This window comes from Pseudopodoces humilis, chromosome 23, assembly GCF_049639895.1.
Source record: "Pseudopodoces humilis isolate 2021_Gansu_Grassland_sample_001 chromosome 23, ASM4963989v1, whole genome shotgun sequence".
In the NCBI taxonomy this organism is placed as follows: Eukaryota; Metazoa; Chordata; class Aves; order Passeriformes; family Paridae; genus Pseudopodoces; species Pseudopodoces humilis.
This window is the reverse complement of record NC_142222.1, coordinates 413,144-433,003: the sequence shown is the minus strand read 5'-3', so window position 1 is coordinate 433,003 and position 19,860 is coordinate 413,144. Positions and strand designations below refer to the sequence as shown.

General features: G+C 57.0%; 1 protein-coding gene across 8 annotated transcripts in view; it reads left to right on the top strand.

Annotated features, from left to right (window-relative positions):
* The first annotated feature begins 2,533 nt into the window (after positions 1–2,533).
* The window catches only part of RAP1GAP2 (RAP1 GTPase activating protein 2), a 54,966-nt gene continuing 37,639 nt past the window's right edge, over positions 2,534–19,860 (top strand). For 2 of the 8 annotated variants that reach the window (XM_088066020.1, XM_014254842.2), the window contains exons 1-2: positions 13,683–13,830; positions 17,075–17,110. In XM_088066020.1, the coding sequence (XP_087922146.1) occupies positions 13,787–13,830; positions 17,075–17,110 (80 nt within the window). In that variant the 5' untranslated portion in view covers positions 13,683–13,786. Of the gene's footprint in view, positions 2,708–4,889; positions 5,007–7,311; positions 7,363–12,479; positions 12,563–13,682; positions 13,831–17,074; positions 17,111–19,860 lie in introns of those variants that run through there. The other 6 variants (XM_088066014.1, XM_088066016.1, XM_088066015.1 and 3 more) reach the window with 6 other exon arrangements.

Here is a 19,860-nt window from a genome sequence, read left to right as displayed (position 1 = left end):
TGTGTGTGTGTGTCTGTGTGTCTGTCTGTGTGTGTGTGTCTGTGTGTCTGTGTGTGTCTGTGTGTGTGTGTGTCTGTGTGTGTGTGTCTGTGTGTCTGTGTGTCTGTGTGTGTGTCTGTCTGTCTGTGTGTGTGTGTGTGTGTCTGTGTGTGTGTGTGTGTCTGTGTGTGTGTGTGTGTCTGTGTGTCTGTCTGTCTGTGTCTGTGTGTGTCTGTGTCTGTGTGTCTGTGTGTCTGTCTCTGTGTGTGTGTCTGTGTGTGTCTGTGTGTCTGTGTGTCTGTCTCTGTGTGTGTGTGTGTGTGTGTCTGTGTGTGTGTGTGTGTGTGTGTGTCTGTGTGTCTGTCTGTCTGTGTGTCTGTCTGTCTGTGTCTGTGTGTGTCTGTGTGTCTGTGTCTGTCTGTCTGTGTGTCTGTGTGTCTGTCTGTGTGTCTGTCTGTGTGTCTGTGTGTGTCTGTGTGCCGTGCCAGGCTCTGCAGGTGCTGTGCCCGTGCTGTCCCCCCCGCAGCCGGGGCTGGGCAGGCGGGAGGTGCCCGGGAAGGTCTGGGCAGGGCCGGGTCCGTTGAGTGGTGATTGATTCCTGACCAAACAGCCAATTCCCAATGGGAGCTGCATTCTGTGTGCCCTGGAGTTAACCTGAGTCATGTACCCTTCCAGGGTGTCTATGAAGTGCTTTGACACCAGAGCTTTTTCCCCCCACCCCTGGGCTAATTATTAGAGGGATTTTTGAATTTAATTTATAAACGAGTTTAACTTTGCCTCAGATATTATTTTTCAACCTAATTGAAATGTAGTGTGTGTGTGTCTTCTAATTGCTTTGAAGAACCTAATAAGAAGCTCCTTAAAGTCTAAAGGCTAAAAGCTGGAGGGTTTTAATAAATTTAACATTAGCTTAACATTTCCACAGGGATTGGAAAATATCTACTCATAAGGATATTTGCTTGAGCTAAGCAATGCAATTTGCTCCTCTGCATTATGTGTATGTGATATGGGAACAGTCCGATTTTTAAAATGGTCTAAGAACTTTTTTTCAATGAAAGTTGCTTTTATTTTTAAATCTCCCAGGTCTGTAAAAATGGCTGTGCTGAAGCAGGTGTGGGTCAGCTCCGGGGTTCCAGGGACAGGAGGGCGAGTTTCAGCCTCTCCTCTGCTCCCTCCTGGCCTCTCTCTCATCCCTCAAGTCCATCCTGTCGCTGCTTCTCTGCCCATGACCTGCAGCTGGTGCAGGAGCTGGAGAGAAGCTGAGGCTGGGCTCGGTGCCAGTGAGGGGCCATCAGGGCTCTGCTCAGGGCAGTGGGAGTGGTGGGAGCGGTGGGATCAGCTCGGCCATCCCTGTGAACTCTCTCTCCCCTTCCAAGCGTGGGGTCCATTTCAGCTCCCGGGCTCTGCCCTGTCTTGCTGACCCAGAGCTGCCTGACCAAAACTGCGATGCACCAGTGGCTTCCTGGCCACCGTTTGGGCTGGCACGCCCGTGAGGGCCAAGTGCTGGCCTCCCGTGGGGGATCCCATCTGCCAGCTGCCCACCTGGCACGTGGACATGTTCTCTCTGGGCAGGTTGTTCTCTCCAACCTTCAGCCCATAACTTGTAGGAGATGGCAGCCCCACTGGACAGCAGGTCACTGCCCAGATTTGGGAGACCCTTATGCCAATTCCTTTTCTGTGGCCCAGGTAAGGCACAGCCTCTCCATGGCTAAGCAGCCTCTGCTCCCCAGCTGCGAGGAAAGCGTCAATGCCCTTCAGATGTGTTTGCACCCAACAACAGCAGGACTTCAGAACTAACAATAATAGGAATTTACTTGAGTAATTAACACTATTTGCTTTAAATGAAGCTGTTGGCTTGCAGATGCAGTATCTGAATTTGGTGAGCTATGAAATAAAGTTCTCAAAGATCAGAAAAGCAAGGATTTGGGGCCAGAACAGCACTTTTGGGAAACAGCTTTCAGTATGGTTTAAAGCTCCTTGAAGTAACACCTGACTGCACGTGTGGTTTTCTTCCTGAGCCCCCTGCAGCACCCAGGGGCTCTGGGAGGGAAACTCCGGCTCCGGCAGGTTTTACTTTGAATTTATGGGAGAATAGTTCTGCCAGTTCTGCCGGGTGGGTTGGGTGGGTGCTCTTACAGTGAGCAAGGACCGTGACAGACCCAAGGGCGGAGTCCAGCCCCCAGACTGTGCAGGTGTGGCCCCGCTCACCTCTGCACACTATGAGGGGCTGGGTGATGGGGAGGGGCTTGGGGAGGGCCAGGCTGACAGGGTTTCTTTCCCCCGGTGGCCGTTCCCGAGTCACTTTGGGATGCTCAGCGCAGACTTGTTTGTCTGTTTCAAAGTGTTTGAAAGGCTGGGAAACGTACATTTCCCTGGAGCCCCGGATGGGATCCAGCTGGTCGGGGCGAGACTCCGGGGTCCGCAGAGAGGTACCGGGGGCGTTGTGCGGCCCTCGGGGCTGCCCCGGTGGGAGCCTTGCGTAACGCTTTACATAAGCGGGCAGAGCCCTCCCGCACCTGGCCGGGGCCGGGCCCCCCCGGGCCCCCTGGGCGCCGGAGGGGGCGGGAGCGGAGCGCAGGAACAGGCGCAGCCGCCCCAGCCCCGGGACGGCTGCGGAGGAGCCGCCGCCGGCTCCGAGCGGGGTCTGCGGGCCCCCCCTGCCCGGCGGGACCCCCGGGATGGCCTCGGGCAAGGCGGCGGGGGAGCGGCGGTGGGAGCTGGTGCGCTGGTGAGTGCGGCGGGCTGGGGGAGCTTTCTCGGCAAGGGGGACCCGAGCTGGAGACCCGCAGGGGCTGAGCTTGCCAGGCGGGCTGGGCTTTAGCGTGGGGGATGTTTCCAGGCTGGGAGAGGAGGAGACCCCGGGCTGGGGGGATCCCGAGTAGGGTTGAGGGGACACGGGACCTCGCCATGGATCTGGGATCCTGAGGGGTGCTCCGAGGGGCGCCGCGTGGTCCCGGCTGGAGCGGGGGGGTCCCGGCGGGGCGGCTGCTCCAGCCGGGGGGGACACATGGGGTGCAGGGAGGGGGCGGGTCCGTGCTGGGAGGGGAGATAGCTGGCAGAGGTAGAGGAGTCTGATCCTGAAGACATTTTGCGTTTGGGAAAGGGTCCTGCCCGCTGAGGAGGAAGCGTGGGAGCGGCAGCGTGCCGGGGATGCCGAGGTCTCCTTATTCCGGGGGAGTCCCCGGGACTCGCGTGGCGTGCTGAGGCTCCTCCATCCCTGGCGTGCGGGGACGGGGCTTGGCACAGGGCACTGTCTGTGCCCGGAGCAGCCGGGACGGGCTGACATTGAGAACAAGCTTTGTCTGTGTTCTTTTATGTTGAATTGTGCAGTTTGTGACGTCCGCAGCTTGTGACTTTTGAGCAGGGCGCTGCGGCGATGCCAGGCCGGGGCTGGCTGGCTCCGTGGGGATGCTGATGGAAGCGCTGGGACGGGGCCCGGGCTGGGCCCTGGGCGGGAGCAGAGCCCGAGCCAGGCGGGCGCTGGGTGCCTGCGCCCCAGCCGTGGGAGGGAACCCCTCTAACCGAGACAAGGCAATTGGTGGGAGCCAATGAAGCTTTTTCTCCCTCCCTTTCCCCTCCTCCTTGCAAGGACACTTTTTATCTTTCACACACTTGGACAAACTGTTATAGCAGCTGCATTGCCTGGCTCTCTGTATCCCCACTGCCTCACCCCCACTTTCCAAGGGACACGTAGGCTTCCCTGCCTCTGCTCTGAGCAGGGTTATCATATACCAGAGCTGCAGGGAGCATTGGCATTGCGCCGTGCTTGCTTTTAACCAGAAAGCTGGCAGGTCACTCTGCTGGGGATGCTCAGGGAGCCTTTTGGGTTTCCTTCAGCTGCAGTGGGAAGTCACAGTTCCTGCACTCACTGCCCCCAGCTCCACAGGACCCCACAGTGCTGGGCTGAGTGGGCTCAGGCAGGTCACAGAGCTCAGCAGCAGCGACTGGGGGCACATGGCACTTTAGAACATCCCCATTCAGACAGTGAAGGCACATCCCTGCAATTAATGTTGAGAATGAACCTCCAGGTGCATCCATGTGCAGAGAAAGGGACAGGAGCTCTCTCCAGGTCTGGCTGAGGTTCATGGATACTGCAGCTGTGTGTGCATGTGTCTCCAATCAGTACTACAGGGGCTTTAAGTTATTAGTTACTTGCTGATGAAATTTCATTTCAGAGGAGTGTGAGTGAAGTGCAGCTGACTGCTGGGACAGAAGCAGGCAGCAGGATTTTGTTCCAAAAGATGGTAACAACTGCAGTTACCAGAATTTTACTCACTTTACAGGGAACACATACTCTTCTATCAAATTCATAACCATCAATTCACTTGACTATTACCTGATTAGCCTCAACATCTGGCCTGGCATTTGAAGGGATGCTAGAAAGGCCTTAGCTTGGCCTTGGAGCCAGTGATAGCCTGGGATCTGGGGGGTGGGTGGGTGCTGGGGGCAGGCTGTGCCCCAAGATGATGGTTCTGAGCAGGGGGTGCTGTACCTCTGTCCCCTGGGGCTTTACAGGGGAATGTCCTGTGCTCCTTTGGAAATGTTTGTTCTTTGCTTTCCTGCACATGGTGGTTACTGGGGCCCTGAGGGCCCTGAGTGGCTTGGGGGCTGGGCAGGGGTTGCAGCTGGCAGCAGCCCCACAGATACCCACAAAAGGTGCAGGGACCTGGTCTCAAGAGAGGCCCTGTCCCAGACACGGCCATGTGCCCATGGGTGCAGGGGCTGGTGGGCACTGAGGGATGCAGACAGATGGGCTGTAAAGTGATTTTCTGCTGCCACTGAGGAACGTGGTGGTGTAGGATGTGCGGCTGTGAGTGGCACTGGCGAGCCAGCCGCTCCTGCATCCTGCCGCTCCCTCCCCTCAATCCAGTGCTGATGAATATTTCAGTCTCTCTGGATGTTATTTTTAGGTACGTGCGAGAAGGCCGCTTTCGCATTGAGGAGAGGACACTGACAGCGTTCCAGTGGCTCTACTCTCCCCAGCAGCACCGCATCGTCAGCCGGGCAGACCTGGGCTCCCCCAGCAGGTAAGGGGGGCTGCTGGCTGAGGGCTGGGGGCTGTGGGGAGCACTGGCACATACCCTGCTGCTTGCTCTTTCACAAGCCCTTGAGGTTTTGACACAGGCCTCCTGAGCCCCAGCCTGTCTGGGAGCTGTGATACAGCTGATACATGAGCCCTGTGATACATTGACATCTCGGGCTTTGCTTTCAAATGAAGTTCCAGGCACAGTGGTTACACCAGGAGCTGCAAACACCACATAAGAGCTGTTTAGTTTAAAACAGTGGAAAGGTCAAATTACCACCTGCCTGCCCAAACTTTTCTTGTAATCTCCCTCATGCTTTTGGTTGAGGATCCACTGTATGCGTGCAGCTCTTGAGATTTACTTAAAAAACAGATGGAAGCCAGGGGCTGTGTTTCCTCCAGCCATCAGTGATAATTGGAAAATATCTGTTCTGATCCCCTGATTTTGCTTGGTGCTTAAACTCTCCCCTTGGGAGCCCCATCCCAGGCATGTTCTGTGGCTCTCCTGCTGATGCATATGCATCGCTGTCGGTTCCCATCCCGTGTTTGATGATAAAACACCATTAACATAAAAGCCTTGTGGGCCTCCAGACACACAGAGAGCAGCACCTGTTCTCCAGCCTGCGAAGAGCTCTGGAACATGCTGAGTCCCCTAGTGGCTGTGACACTAAAAGCTCTTCCTTCTCCGCTTCAGCAGCAGTTTTGCTCCAAGAGCAAACTGAAGTACTAATCTGCCTGGAATTGCATGGGTGAGAACAACAGTGGGAGTGCAGAGGAAAGAGGTGCCCAAAAGACTTGGATTTCCCAGGACAGGAAGGGCTGTGGGTTCTCTTCATGCAGGGCAAGCAGGGTGCCGCCGGAGGGAGGTGACATTCACACCTGGAAGAGACTTGCAGGGGCGTGAGGGAGGTGCCAGCTGTTCTCGGAAGGAGCCATGACATACACGCTTACTGCTGCCATCTGCTTCCCGCGATGGGAATTCCTCTCCTGCCGCTGGAGAGGCTTTCCAGAAACTGGAATGACTGTGCTGTTTATTGATTTTAACTAATTTTTGCAAATTGCTTTCAGAGGTTGTGTTAGCCTCACCCCTGATGTTCATGTTTTATTTGGCATGTGCAACTGAAATGCGTGTAACAATTTATAATTAATGTTAAATGCTGTTTGGGTTAATTTCACTAGATTCATTTGATTTCTCTAGGGGGTTAATTTAATTGGATTCGTTTGATTTCCCAGAGGAAAAGTCACCCGGAAACTTCCCCCAGGCAGTTACCTGGAGAGTCTGTGGGACACCAGCGGCCGATTATGAGCAGTGTCTGTATCTCTCTCATCGGGATGAAATGTTTGTCTCCAAAGGCAGCCCAAATGTAAACTTTGGCTTGGCAAGAGCAGCCGCGGGCACTGCAGGGGCACAGGGATGCTGCGGGCCAGGCCGCCTGCTCCAGCTCCTCCTCGGAGGGATGGGAGTGAGGATACAGGGACAGCGAGAGTGCGCTCCTGCCTTTAGGCCCCTTAGACGGGGCAGGGCAGTGCGGCAGGAGCCGGCTCTGCCTCGGCAGCCTGAGGGATCCCGGGGCCGCGACGGAGGGGCGGAGCGCGCCCGGCCCCGCACATCCCCGCACATCCCCGCACATCCCCGCACATCCCCGCACATCCCCGCACATCCCCGCACATCCCTGCCCGGCCCCGCACATCCCCGCACATCCCCGCACATCCCTGCCCGGCCCCGCACATCCCCGCACATCCCCCGCCCGCACATCCCTGCCCGGCCCCGCGCATCCCCGCACATCCCCGCACATCCCTGCCCGGCCCCGCGCATCCCCGCACATCCCCGCACATCCCCGCACATCCCTGCCCGGCCCCGCGCATCCCTGCACATCCCCGCACATCCCTGCCCATCCCCGCACATCCCTGCCCATCCCCGCACATCCCTGCCCGGCCCCGCACATCCCTGCCCATCCCCGCACATCCCTGCCCATCCCCGCACATCCCTGCCCGGCCCCGCACATCCCTGCCCGGCCCCGCACATCCCTGCCCCTCCCCGCACCTCCCTGCCCATCCCCCCCCCTCCCTGCCCATCCCCGCCCCTCCCTCCCCGGCCCCCCCCCTCCCTGCCCGGCCCCGCACATCCCTGCCCGGCCCCGCACATCCCTGCCCGGCCCCGCACATCCCTGCCCATCCCCGCACATCCCTGCCCATCCCCGCACATCCCTGCCCATCCCCGCACATCCCTGCCCGGCCCCGCACATCCCTGCCCGGCCCCGCCCCGCTCCGCCCCGCGCGGGGCCGGCTCCACCACCTCGGCGGGATCCGCAGGCAGCGAGCGGCGGGCGCATCGCGGGGCTGCGGCTCCATCCTCGGCGGTACGTGCGTGCTCCTGGCTGGGGAGCCCCGCAGGGAAGCGGCTGAGCGCGGGGGGACCCAGCGGAGCCGCTTCACGGCTCTCGGCTTCTCCGTCTGCGTTTGGAGCCGCCGTGCCACGGCAGGGGCTTGGGGGCGGGAACCGGGGGCTGTACGGGGGCTTAGGGCCGGGGACGGTGGACCGGGACCCTTGTGTGAGAGGACGGTGAAGTGGTTGCCAGCACGGCTCTTAAATACTGACCATTCGAGGAGGCGATTTCCAGCAGACCCTGCGGGGCTCTGCCTGCTGTCCCCGGGGGTCGGGGTGATGGGATCCGGTGCCGTGCGGGTTGGCTTTGTCCTGCCTCCCCCGGGCACCTCCTTGCCCGGGGAGCCCCAGGTGTTTGCACAGCAAAGGGATGTCTGAGCCTCCCAGTCTGCTGCGGTGATCCTCCCCACTGCTGTCCCTGTGCGAGGCTGCAGCTCATCCCTGACTGGGAAGCGGAGCAATGTCTGCTCACCAGGCTGAGCATTTCTCTTCATCCTGCTCATTCCCACAGGCAGAGAACCAGTGTGCCTGGCGTGGAGCTGCACAGAGCCTGTGAGGGCTGTGTGAGGTGTTGCTTGCATCCCTGGCGAACGCAGGGTGTGAGATGGATCCTGCCAGCTTCTGCCGTTTTCTGCATGCTCTAGGCTCTGCTGTTTTGTTTAAGACTTCTTGTTGCTTTAGTAGCAGAAGGGACATAATATCTGTCCACAAGACACGATTTGCTGAGGGTTGGAATCACGCCGAAGAGTTTAAATTCAGATCCAACAGGCGGTGTGATTGCAGGCAGCAGGCTCGCGCTTGCACACACCACATTTCACAGATACTGCGTTCTCCCTCTGCTGCAGGTTCCTCCCACTAGGGACTATAACCATAGCAGCAAAAATGCCTTTAATGCCTTTTTCTTTGCTTGTTTGTTTTATTATCCTTCCTTCCCTTCATCCCTAAGCATATCTGTATGGTAGCGGGGTTGTGAGGGCTGCTCAAAGAGGCCCTCTGCTGCTGCTGCCTGGACCTGGTCAGATGTTCTGGTGGCTGGAAGCTGCTGCTGCTGTGGAAACAGGAACAGGACTTCAGCAGCAACAGGAGGAGAGACATTTTTTCCAGGAGCTAAAAACAGCTCACTCTCCACAGACAGTTTTGCAGTTTTGTGGGGGTAGATGAATCCCTGCTTGGAGTTAACATCTGCCTCCAAGCTGGATGCCAGAAAGACTGTTTATTCACTGTGATTTGATTTCAGCCTGGCTCTTGCAAAACCCACCCAAAATGGTTGAAAAATACAGGTGATGTTTGATGTTGGCAAGAGGTAGCAGGATTTGGAAAAGCTCAAGTCCAAGCTCTATGTGCCTTGTTTGCAACATTCAGAGTGTCTACATACAGGTTTGGCCTCAAACTGAGCCCTGGCTGCTGAGGTCTGACCTTGTGCCAGCACGGCTCAGCCTCGGGCAGCCACTGATTCCCCATCAGCTGCTGAGCCCGGGGTGCAGGGCAGGGGTGTCTGAGAGGAGCAGCCCAGCAGGGGAAGGTGCCAGGACACATGCTGGGTCACTGAGCCTGGTGTCCTGCTGCTGCTGCGGGCATCACAGAATCATACAATCACAGAACGGTTTGGGTTGAAGGGACTGTAAAGGTCATCCAGTTCCAAACCCCCCCCTATGGACAGGGACACCTTCCACTAGACTTCACTGTCTTGTGTAACATTTTCACAAACATTTTGAGTCTCAATTAGGGGGTTGGGGTTTTTTTTGGTTCCTTTATTTCCATTATTAGGAAACTGTTCCAGGGATTGATTGTATTGAAGATTAGAAAACTCCTAATTTCCAGCCAAAGCATGCTCAGGTTTCTCTCATTCCCATGCTTTCATCCCGCCCCCATGTTTTCCCAGCCCTGGTTTTCAGTTTAAGCTGTTCTTTTTCTGTCTCTCCACAATTTCTTCATTGGCTGCAGCCACCCCCCTGCTCCGTGTTTGTTGTGTGAATTGGGCCAAATGCTCTCTGCTTCCTGGCACAGCTGCCAGTGCCGGCCTGCCACTGGGAACAGGTTTTGTGGGAGGTTTGTCCCAGTGCATCCTCCCTCCACCGGCCCCTGCACTGCCTGGGCACACGAGCAGTGAGCTCCTACTCCTCCATGCAGTGGGGACTGGAGCAGTGCGGGATGTGCAGTGGATATGCAGGTAGCCATGGTGACAGTGCCCAGGGACCTGGGGCTGGAGTAGCAGGGATGCCACCAGGCACAGAAGGGAGCAAGGTGGGGCTAGTGGCGCCTGCCCTGTCTCTGGAGCATCCTGTGCAAGGCACCCACGTGGGCATTGTGTGGATACACAGAGCAACCTTCTTGCTGGATCCTGGGTAGGCTCTGCTGTTCCCCTGAAGCATCCTCCCTTGGGCTCCACTGGCATGGGAAGGGGGTGGTTGGAAGAGGTGGAGAAAACAGGCACAGAAAATCTGTGTGCTTGATCAGGTTTTTCCTAGAGAAAGCCTTTTCATGCCTTTTCATGAGAGAGGAATTTCATGCCCTTGCTAGCAAGGCAGGACTCTAAAATGGGTGGACTTGAGTAAAGAAGCAACTTTATACATTAAATTCACAGTGGGCTCAGAGGAATTCAATGAACCTGGGAGCCCGTGTGGTGAGTGTCTGCACCCAGGGCTGTGATGAGACATGATCTGTGTCCCCCTGCACCAAAAGGCTGGTTCCTGTGATGGTGGGAGGGACCAGTGGGGCTTTGGGAGCACAGGCACCTGGCCAGCGTGGGGGCCAGGTTGTCAGCCAGCACCTGTTGGTTTCCTGGGTTTTTCTTCTGTCCTGGCCACTTCCTGGGCTGCTGGGAGAGCTGGTGCTGCCCTAGCTGGGTGTAAGTATCCCCTGTGCCAACTGCCTGAGAAGTGATGCTTTGCAGGTCACATGGTGGCTTCCTCCAGGATCTGTTTTGTAGCCATTTCCACAAAAATGAGCAGGAGTTATCAGATCACTTTAGACATGGGGATGAGTCCATGAGCCATCAATGGTTTCTCGAGAATGTGGAAGAGGAGCTGGAGCATGGTTTGCAGCTTGAGCTGTGCATGGCCTTGGGCTTGGGATGGTCTCTGGCTTTCCTGTCCTTTGTCTAGAGCTCTCCTCTTGGGTGACACACAGCCTCCCCTCCCCAGCCTGGTGGCCGAGGGAGCCCTCTCAGTCCTTCTGCTCTGAAGCTGTTGAGCAGTGAAGAGCCACCCCTGAGAGCAAGCTGGGCTTTGTGGGAAGCTGCACTTAAGACATCAAGTTTTTCTCTTCACTTCAGCAGCACCGTAAAGGGGAGAAAATAGTGTTTAAAATATTCCATGAACTGAGTCAGAGGTAATTTGGACACTGTTTTTCTTTGCTCTGTAGGTCAAGCTGATGATGTGTACAGCATGTTCTTCCTGTCAGGACAAAAACCTAATATTTCTGTGTGCCCACAACCTTCTTTAAGATCATAATAGGAAGCTGAATGCCCTCAGAATGCCGCAGGCAATATTAAAGCACTAATGATGCAATCAGTCTCTTACCCCAGTAAGAAAGGGAAGAATTATGCTGCCCTTGCTGGGCACAGTCCTGCTCTGAGGTGTCACCAGCAGTGTGGCACTGTTCCCAGTAGGCAGGGGCTGCTCACCAGGCTGGGTCAGAGCAATGGGATCCTGGCTCTGGCAGAGGCCCCTGTGAGATGTTAACTTAGACTGGTGCAGATGGTGATGAGGAGTCATCCTCTCCCAGGGTTTTCTTCCCTAATTTTGGCTGCTTGGTTATGATTTGGCTGTGCCTGCTCTGAAAGGAGGAAGGTTTTTTCCTTTTTGTTTTTGAGCCTGTGTGAAATACCTCAGGGGGAAGAGGGGAAGTGAGAAAATGTCATTGCAGAGTCTATTTCTGGAGGCACGCCCCTGTGGGTGAGATGGTGCTGGGCAGGCGGTGGGCACCCGGCAGTGGGGGAGGCTGGTGGCCTCGGGGGTGCTGAGGTTGGGTCCTTGGTGTATATTTAACCTTTGCCTGGTTCAAATGCAGTTTGTCACCTGGATCTGTTGCGGCTGATGGGGCTGCCATTTGTGTGGGGATGGGGAACAGGAAGAGCTCCACTGCCAGCTGCAGTTATCCCCAGGTACTGGAGCAGGGTGAGGTGGGCTTGTGCAGGGGCTGCCCCACACCCTGCTGGACAGCAGGAAATGGAGATGTTTCCTTACGGCTCTGTGCTTTAGCATGACACGAGGAAGAGCTGTGGGAGTGATTATGATCTAGTGACTGAGGTGTCCTCCCAGCAAAGGGGAGTCAGGTCCTGCCTTGTCCCTGTCACCCTTCCTGCTCCTGTGTCACCTCCGGCAGCTGCGAGTTCACGGGGCCAAAGCAGCAGAACAAGATGCAGTATATGGTGCTGCAAGGGGAAAGGTCTAAACTGGCCATTTCTCTGGGACTCTCCAGGTTGCTCCTGGTGTGGTTCCAGCTAAGGTCAGTGCTTCCCACAGCCACTATCACCCCTGTCCCACAGCTGTGCACGCAGGGCTGTGCTTGGAGCAGCCACACTGGGTCTCATTCCAACGTGTGGCAGGGCCTGGCTATACCCAGAGCTTTTATTTTCAGTTAATTGTGAGCAGCTTGGTAGAGCTTGGCAGAAATCAACTGGGAGGAGTGTAAGGAAGACATGACCTGGGGGAAGATGAAGTGAGATGATAACGTCACACTGCTGTTGATGCAGAGCTTTGACAGGGATCATGCAGGCTGGAACAAATGTGCTCCGAGCAAATGACTGCTCCAGATATTTTGTAGTACCTGAATTATGGCTTCAAAGCCTGCAGCACGGCTTTGGTGTTTTGTTTTTTTTTTTTAAATAATGTCCTTAAGAGCTCTAAAATTCAAAGAATTTCCATAGTTTCATGCCTTTAAGGCTGTGGGCAGAAAAGTAGGAGTTGAAATAGCTGGATTTCAGTCCAAGTTTTTTCTATGGAGTTGAGTGATTTCTGTCTCCGGCTCCCTATACCCTCTCTCTGCCCACTCCTTTCTTTCACACATCAGACAGAATTCAAATGTCTCTCAATTTAAAGCTTTTGGGTGCTTGGATGAGAACGCTGGGCTAGAGCTGCCTCTGACCCAGGAGCCAGCACTGTGTGGAGTGTCAGAGCAAGGGGATGCTGTGAGTCTGCACTAGGAGCTGGCGTGGATCACTGGGCTAGGAGGTGAGTGGTGGGGTTGGACCTTGCAGTCGAAGGCTCTTTCTAGGCTTTGAGCTGCAGTGGCTCCTGGATCCCGTGGGCATGGCAGAGGATGTGTGGCTGAGCAGCTCGTCCCATGCTGGCTGCAGCGCACGGCTCCTCTCTGGGGTTGTGCTGTGGCCCCAGCACAGCCCAGCTCCCCCTGCCTCTCCACGGCCGAGGTGACTCGGCTTTCCCATCCTTCCTCTTCACCTGATCCCCTGGCGTAGCCCAGCTCTGAGTGAGTGCAGGTGGGCGCTGGTGTTTGGTTTGGGGAGGTGGAAGGTGTGAGGACACCCGGGCACCAGGTACAGCCTCTGGGCACCACGCCCCACCCTGCAACCGGGCTCATCTCCCTATGGCTCTACTTTGCCCTACAGTGCCCAAAGCATGATGCAGGGAACAGCATCTGTTTTCTTGGGATTTGTGATGGATGGGAGGTCATACCCAGCTAGATGTCAGCATTTCCATTTCCATGGGATTTCTGAAGCCTGGCTGTTAAAGGACAGGGGGGTTTTGGTGGTGGTCAGGCTGCAGATGCTATTTCAGCCTTATAGAGCTGGGGAACCAGAGGACGAAAAATCTGTGTGCCAGAGGCAGCTGCTTGGGAGCTGGTGGGAGATGCCTTGCTGGGCTCTGGGATGGTGGCTTCTGTTTGCCATGAGAGATGAAGTGATGGGTTTTTTGCTTATTGAGGTTTGATGCCTTCAGTGGGATGCTCCCTGAGGGGCAGTGGAGGGGTGGGTGGAGGTTCCCCTACCAGGGAGCCAGCCTGGTGCTATGACTGCAGCGCTACCACTTCGGGGACAGAGAGGGAGAGGCAGACCACCACGCTGCCACCGGCGCCCCTCTGGATCGGGCCTTAGTGGCCGGCACAGTCTCAGGGCACTATGTTTGTGGGCGACACGGTGTCCGTGGCTCAGCCGCGCTGCCCATGCGGCATTGCTGGTGGTCCTGCCATTAGGAGAAATACGATATTTGCAGCGTGAGGTTGCGAAAAGCCTGTGGCCGCTAAAAGAAAAGGAAATGACTTTTTTTGTGGTTGTGTGTGCGCGTGTGCATGCGCTGCCGCGCTGGGGGCGGCTGGACGAGACGTGCTGGGGTCCCCCCGCCCCAGCACCGGCAGAAAGCGCCGATCTGGCCGCCCCTGTCCCATCCCCGCCGCCCCTGTCCCATCCCCGCTGCCTCCGGCAGCACCGAGCCACCAACATGTTCCAGAGGAAGCGCAGCGTCTCCTTCGGCGGCTACGGCTGGTGGGTGCCTTCCCCTTCCCTCTCTCTCGCTACCGGGAGCCATGTGAGGAGCTTTCCTTGCCTGCTTTCGGAGCAGGAATCAGCGGCGAGGTGCAGAGCCCTTCCCCGCGGCCGGGCGAGGGACCTTCTTGCCCTGTGCCAGCAGGAAGCCTGGCACAGCTTCAGCCCAGCAAAACCTCGTGAGCTTTGCGGGTGATGGCAGTGAGGGAACCTCCCCGAGGGCTCGGTGGGCTCCGGTGGGCACGTACCTGCGAGAGTGTCTGCCCCTGCCCCCTCCTCTCGCTACTTTCCCTTCTGCCTGCTCCTCCTGCACTCAGACAGCGATGCTTACAGCCACCTTGGGCACCTTGGGGTGTGCAGCAAGCTCCCTCCCGGTCCAGGGCAGGCTCCCAGCACCTCTGGCACCTCCATGGGTCATCCGTTCCTTGCCTGTCCTCAGCAGAGCAGCACGGCTGCTGCCTGTGCCCCGACTTCAGCCGGACTGTTTGCTCCTGTCTCTTCCCCCTAAGAGGTGTTGATCTGTAGGGAAACAGCTTAAGAAAACGACACCGTTCTCCCTCTGACCTCTCTTTAGGTCTCCTCTCTGAGGTGTTTTATGTCTGTTCCAAGTTTGTTGGTTGTGATGGTGTTTGGTGCTTTGGGCAAAAGGCTGCTCTGCCCCCTGCCCGCTCCGCAGCGGCTGCGGGGGCTGGGACTGGACAATGGCAGCCCCGGGGCTTTGAGAATGAGGTGTCGTGGACTTGGGAGCTGCCTGAGACCGGCTGGGGGAAATGCTGAGTAACTGGGCCATGGGAGGGCAGCTGGCGCGCCGAGGCTTTCGGCAGGGTCCCCCGGGATGGAGTGCACGCCTCCCTGAAGCCAAGAGAGCTGCCCTGGCTGGATTGTGTTTTCTTTACATACAAACGGAAAGGGTGCACTTGGATAGATTTCTGTGCAAATAAGTTTTGTGATATGTGGGCTCATTTTGTGGTGGCCAGACGGCAGCTCTTGGACAGCTCTGCCCCGCGGTCGCTGTTGTGAGCAGTGGCTCTGGGGCGCGGGGGGCACCCAGGAGCTTCTCTGTACGGTGGAGCAGAGCCGGGACCCTCCTTGGCACAGCATTCGGGGCCGGCTGAGCTCTGCTCTGCTCCTTTTCCTGCTGCGCTTCGGCGGTTGCAGGGGAAAGAAAAGCCGGAGAGTCGCTCGGAAAACGGGGTGTGCCAGCGGGTGGGGGCTGCGCTGGCTCTTGGGGGCTGTGCCACCGTTGCAGTTGGGGCTGGGGGAACAGGACATGGCCTTTTCTTTAGATACCACGCCAGGGTCTGCATGTGACTGCATGGGTCTGCATGAGCTGCGGGGGGAGCTCCCAAGGGGCTCGGTGCGCTTCTCCCCGGGTCCCTGGGGAAGACGCTGCCTGGAAAGCTCTGAGCTGCTGGGAGAGCCCTTCCCTGGGTGTTGACTGGAAAACAAGGGGATCTGCCACAGCCCCGCACCTGCACCTGCATCTTCTCACGGTCCCGGTCGACCCACCCTTCCTGTGGGGCTGCGTGTGAGGTGCCTGGGCACACCCAGCCGCCTCCTGCTGTGGCTGCACTCTCTATTTCCAGCTTCTGCCGGGCTGGAAATTGCTATTTTTTTTTATCTCTCCGCCAGCTGCATCTGCTGCCAGCGAGGTCCCGGAGCAGTGCGTCCGTCTTGGGGGGCAAATGCGGTGCCCCCAATGTTGCTGTAGGGATGCACATGGTGTGCAAAGCCATCGTGAGTGCTGCCCCCGGAGCCGGTGCTGCCCAGGGCCGGGGAGCCCCAGGGCTGTGGGGTGTGGGGAGTTTCACTTTGCGGCCTTTGGAGCAGGGCAGGGCAGACAAACGGCTCTCACAGTAACACTGCAACTGCGGTTTCCCAAACATGGCAGCTTATTTCCGGTGTGGTTTTGTTGTTGTTGTTTCTTTTTCTCCACTTCTCGCTCTAAGAGGCCAAATAACAACAACTGTTTTTTCTTCCCGTGGTTCCGGATGGAGCCACTCGTGCAGCTCCCACTCCGGGACAGGTCCCATGGGAGCTGCCCCAGCCACCCACTGTCCCTGAACTGCTTCGCTGCTGAGCTTGGAAACCACTCTGCTCCCCAGCGTGCTCTGAAGTTCAGCATGATTTAATGATCAACAAGGTCTGGGCAGGCTTGTAAGGTATTAAGTCACAATAGCAGGTGCCCTAGATCTATTTTGAGGAGCAGCAGTGTGCTGGTTCTCCAGAGCAGAGCACAGAAGCTGATGTTTGGGGAAATGCCTGGAACAGAGCTCCTGTGGCCATGGGGTTTTATGAGGGTGAGGTTGCTGCGAGAGAGGGACCCTGGGAAAGGTAATGGTACCTGTGCCTCGGTGCCTGCCAGGCTCAGCCTGGTGTGGAGTGCCGGGAACCCGGCCCCTGTGCAGCCCCTCCTGGCTGTGGAGCCCAGCCTGGGGGTGGAGAAGGTAAAGCTGCAAGTTGGGGGGGGAGGGGGTGGGAAGATGTATTTATGTGGCCATGCCATGTCCTCCTGTGATCACAGATTTGGGGGGTGTTATTTTGCTGTCTGATCTTTTTTTTGAGATGTGGAATTGATTCCATGAGGCAGATAACAGAGCATTTCAAGTGACTGCCAAAAGACATTGTTTTGCATTTTGAGACATTACTATGATTTGGATTAATTAATATTAGTATGACTGTAACCACAATGATTCTGAGGAAATGAGCACTCATTACCAGTGCCAGGGAAATCGGTGAAGCAACTGGGGCTCCTGGTCCTGGTCCTGGTCCATGTGAGCCAGCTAGGGCTGGGAAAGATGGGGCTGCTCTGTGTTTCATCTGCCTGGGGCCGGGTTGCAGTATGTGGGGTTTGGTGGGATCTTCCCAGCATGTCAAGTCTGTCACAGGTCTATTTGTATATCTGTGGTTTGTGGCAGCTGGGCTTTGGAGAGAGCTGGGACATAGTCGATACCCACCTCTGCTCCCCTGGCATTCCAGATTGGGAGGCAGCAGCTCTGCACGAGGAAAGAATTAGGGGTATTTTTTCTTGCTTGCTGCCAGGCTTCATTTTGGGTTAAATCTTCGTTGATTTTGTTTTCCAATGAAGTCTTTCTTTGGTGATCATCGTGTCAGCTGGAGCGCTGGCACCTCCAAAGGATGTGCTGAGGTCGTGTTTGGCAGCAGCCCCCAGTACCCAACCCCCTCCCAGCTACATCTGGAGCTCCTGTGCCTGCAGTAACACTCTCCTCTGCTCTCTCCCCAGGATCGACAAGACAATGCTGGCCAGCCTGAAGATCAAGTGAGTACCTGGCTCTTCTCTCGTGCAGTGATTTCCCGTGGGATGAGTGGTGCTGGGAGCTGGCTCAGTGTGTGGAGGATGCTTTCATGGGAGCTGGGCTCCAGCTGGTGCAGTGGAGTCCAGCCATGTCCGCCCACTCCAGGACATGCGTTCGTGCTTGTCCCACAGTCTGTTCTCCCGAAAGCCTGAAGTGAATCAGGCACTGGGAGATTACAACAAACACGGTGACACGGTCTCTGTGAGATCAGTGGGCTGAGGTGTGCAGGGGGCAACTCACAGGGCACCAGCTCTGCCTCGGGGGTAGCAGGGGTGGGAATCAGCAGGCCAGGCTGGCACTCAGCTTCTGGGTGTAAATCCAGTCTGGAGGTTTTGTATTTTGTTTTTCAATCTGGAGAGGTGGTGAGTGTCAGTGGAACAGTGCGTGCCTGGTACCCATCCCCTCTCCTGTGCTGCTGAGAGGCTCTGGGCACTGCTCTGGAAGGGGTGGAGATGCTACTGGGGTCAAGGAGGGTCTGTGGACAGGCAGTGTTGCTTCATGGGTCCATCTTGGATTTGCCACACTGGTGGGTGGTGTGGGTTGTGCAGCTCTGGCAAGGTGGTTGCTGGGCCAGGTCCTGTGCTGTGGTGGAATGACTTGTGGGAGGTCACCATCCCTGCTAGGATTTGTCCTTGGATGCTGGGGAAGAGAAGGTGGTGAAGGTCTGGGAGTGGTGGCACCGATGCTCTCTGCTCCCCCAGCACTTGTGGCTGTCTGGCACCTGCCTCCTGTTCCCACTAGCTTTGTCCTCCCGGCTGCACATCCTGGATACTGATCCCTTCCCTCCCACTGTAGTGCATCCTCCCGTCTCCTGCATTCCAAACGAGCTCCCCGGGTCGGGGGTTCCCCACTGTGGGCACACGTGCAGCTCCAGCACTATCAGCTTCACGCTGTGCTGATGCAGAAATGCTCTGGCCAAGCCTCCCCTGGGCTCCAGGCAATGCATAGGATGATGGCTCATGTGGTTTCCCTTTATAATCATTGTGCAAATTATTCATTAATGGAAAAGTATCCAGAAAGCCTGGGGGAGCTGCTGCCTGAACAAGCCGCTGAATGCCCATTTTAAATGGCACAGCGGAATCGCTGGTGCTACGCTCATTGCCCAGGTTGTGCTGAACTAATGAGAAGTTTAAATCAATGTTTACCACTTTGGGGAGTGGAGGGAATCCTCTGAAGACTTTCCTTTTCCCGTGAAGCTGAGAAGGACTGAACTGCTCCTTGTACTCTGCTGTACACTGTGCTCTGATTTTTTTCTAAGTCTGTGGCAACAGTTCTGCAGCAGAACTCCCCCGTATCCTGCTCTCTCCACCGTGCCAGGCAGCTAATGCTGTGCTCGGGATGCTGTGCCAGTGCTGTGGGCACACTGCCATGCTCCTGCCTGGGCAGGGTGAGGGTCTGGGGCCACGTTTCTCTCGCTCTGCCTTTCCTGCCCTGGCCAGAGGAGGGAGTTTCCTTGGAGCTTTTGATGAGCACCCACTGATGGTTGCAGCTAATGCTTCCCGCAGCTCCGTGGTGCTTCTGGTCTGTGGGTAGGCTGCTTCATTAAGTGGTTCTGTAATTGGGGCTCAGCCAGAGCCATGTTTCATATTCGTAAAAGCTTTTAAAATTATAAAAATATGATAATCCCAAACTTTCGGGTTTTTAGCGCCCTCTTGTTATTGCTGCAGCCTCTGTCGGAGTGTTCTGGTTTAACCCGTGGCAGAGGCACCAGGCATCGGAAGTTTTCTTTCCCCGTATAAGTTACTACCGAAAATCGGAGCTGCTTTCCGCATGCCCTGGAGCGCCTCAGGGAGCCTGCAGACACCAGCACCGACTTGCAGAAAGCCGGGAGGCGGCACCAGCGCACGGCGGCCGATGTGGCCCCTGCCAGGCGGTGTTTGGAGGGACGGAGCACGGCTGAGTGATGCAGGGCAAGCCCTGCCTGTCCTCCCAAGGATAAACCACACAGAGTCAGGATAAACTCACCCACGCAGGTGGCACCGGGGCATCAAAGCAGTTTCCCCCGCTGCCTGTCTCTCCGTTTGCTTCTTCAGTTCGGGTTTCACTGGTTCCTATGGTAACGGTGAATGCGTCTGAGGGGCTGGAGAGCAGCAGCAGGCACCGCAGAGTGCGGGAGAGGCGGTGCGGGAGCCCTGGCGGCGCAGGCAGGGCTCAGCTGACCCCTCTGGTGACAGGCGCTGGCAAAGGTGCCAGGGCTGCAGTGGGCAGGGAAGGTGTGGCACAGGGCCCGGGAGCCGCACAGCTCGGTCTCTGGGAAATGCAGGGAGGCTCTGCAGAGGCCTGGCTGTGCCCCAGGGAGCTGTGCCTGCTGGGCAGAGGAACCTGAGAGCATCGGCGCCCAGCCAGGAGAGCTGGTGTGCCCTGTCCCACCACTTGGGTTTGGATGTCCCAGCCCTGGGCCAGCCTGGCTCTGGAACCCACTGTCCTGCGGCAGGAGGCAGCTGAGCCTCCGGCTGCCGTGGGGAGCCAGGGGCTGCTCTGGGGAGCTGAGATATGCTCCTGCCCAAAGAAGTCTGGGAGAAGGCTTGGGGATACTCTGCTCACTGTTTTTGGGGGTGCACATCCCCTGGGGTGGAAGCAGGCTCTGGTGCTGCAGTTCTTGGGTGCTGGGGCTGTTGAGAGCTACTGGGACTGGGGCCAGCCCAGGGAGCTGTGGAACGGAGACTGAGACACTTGGACAGTAAATGGATTTGGCACGTGAAGACCCTGTGTT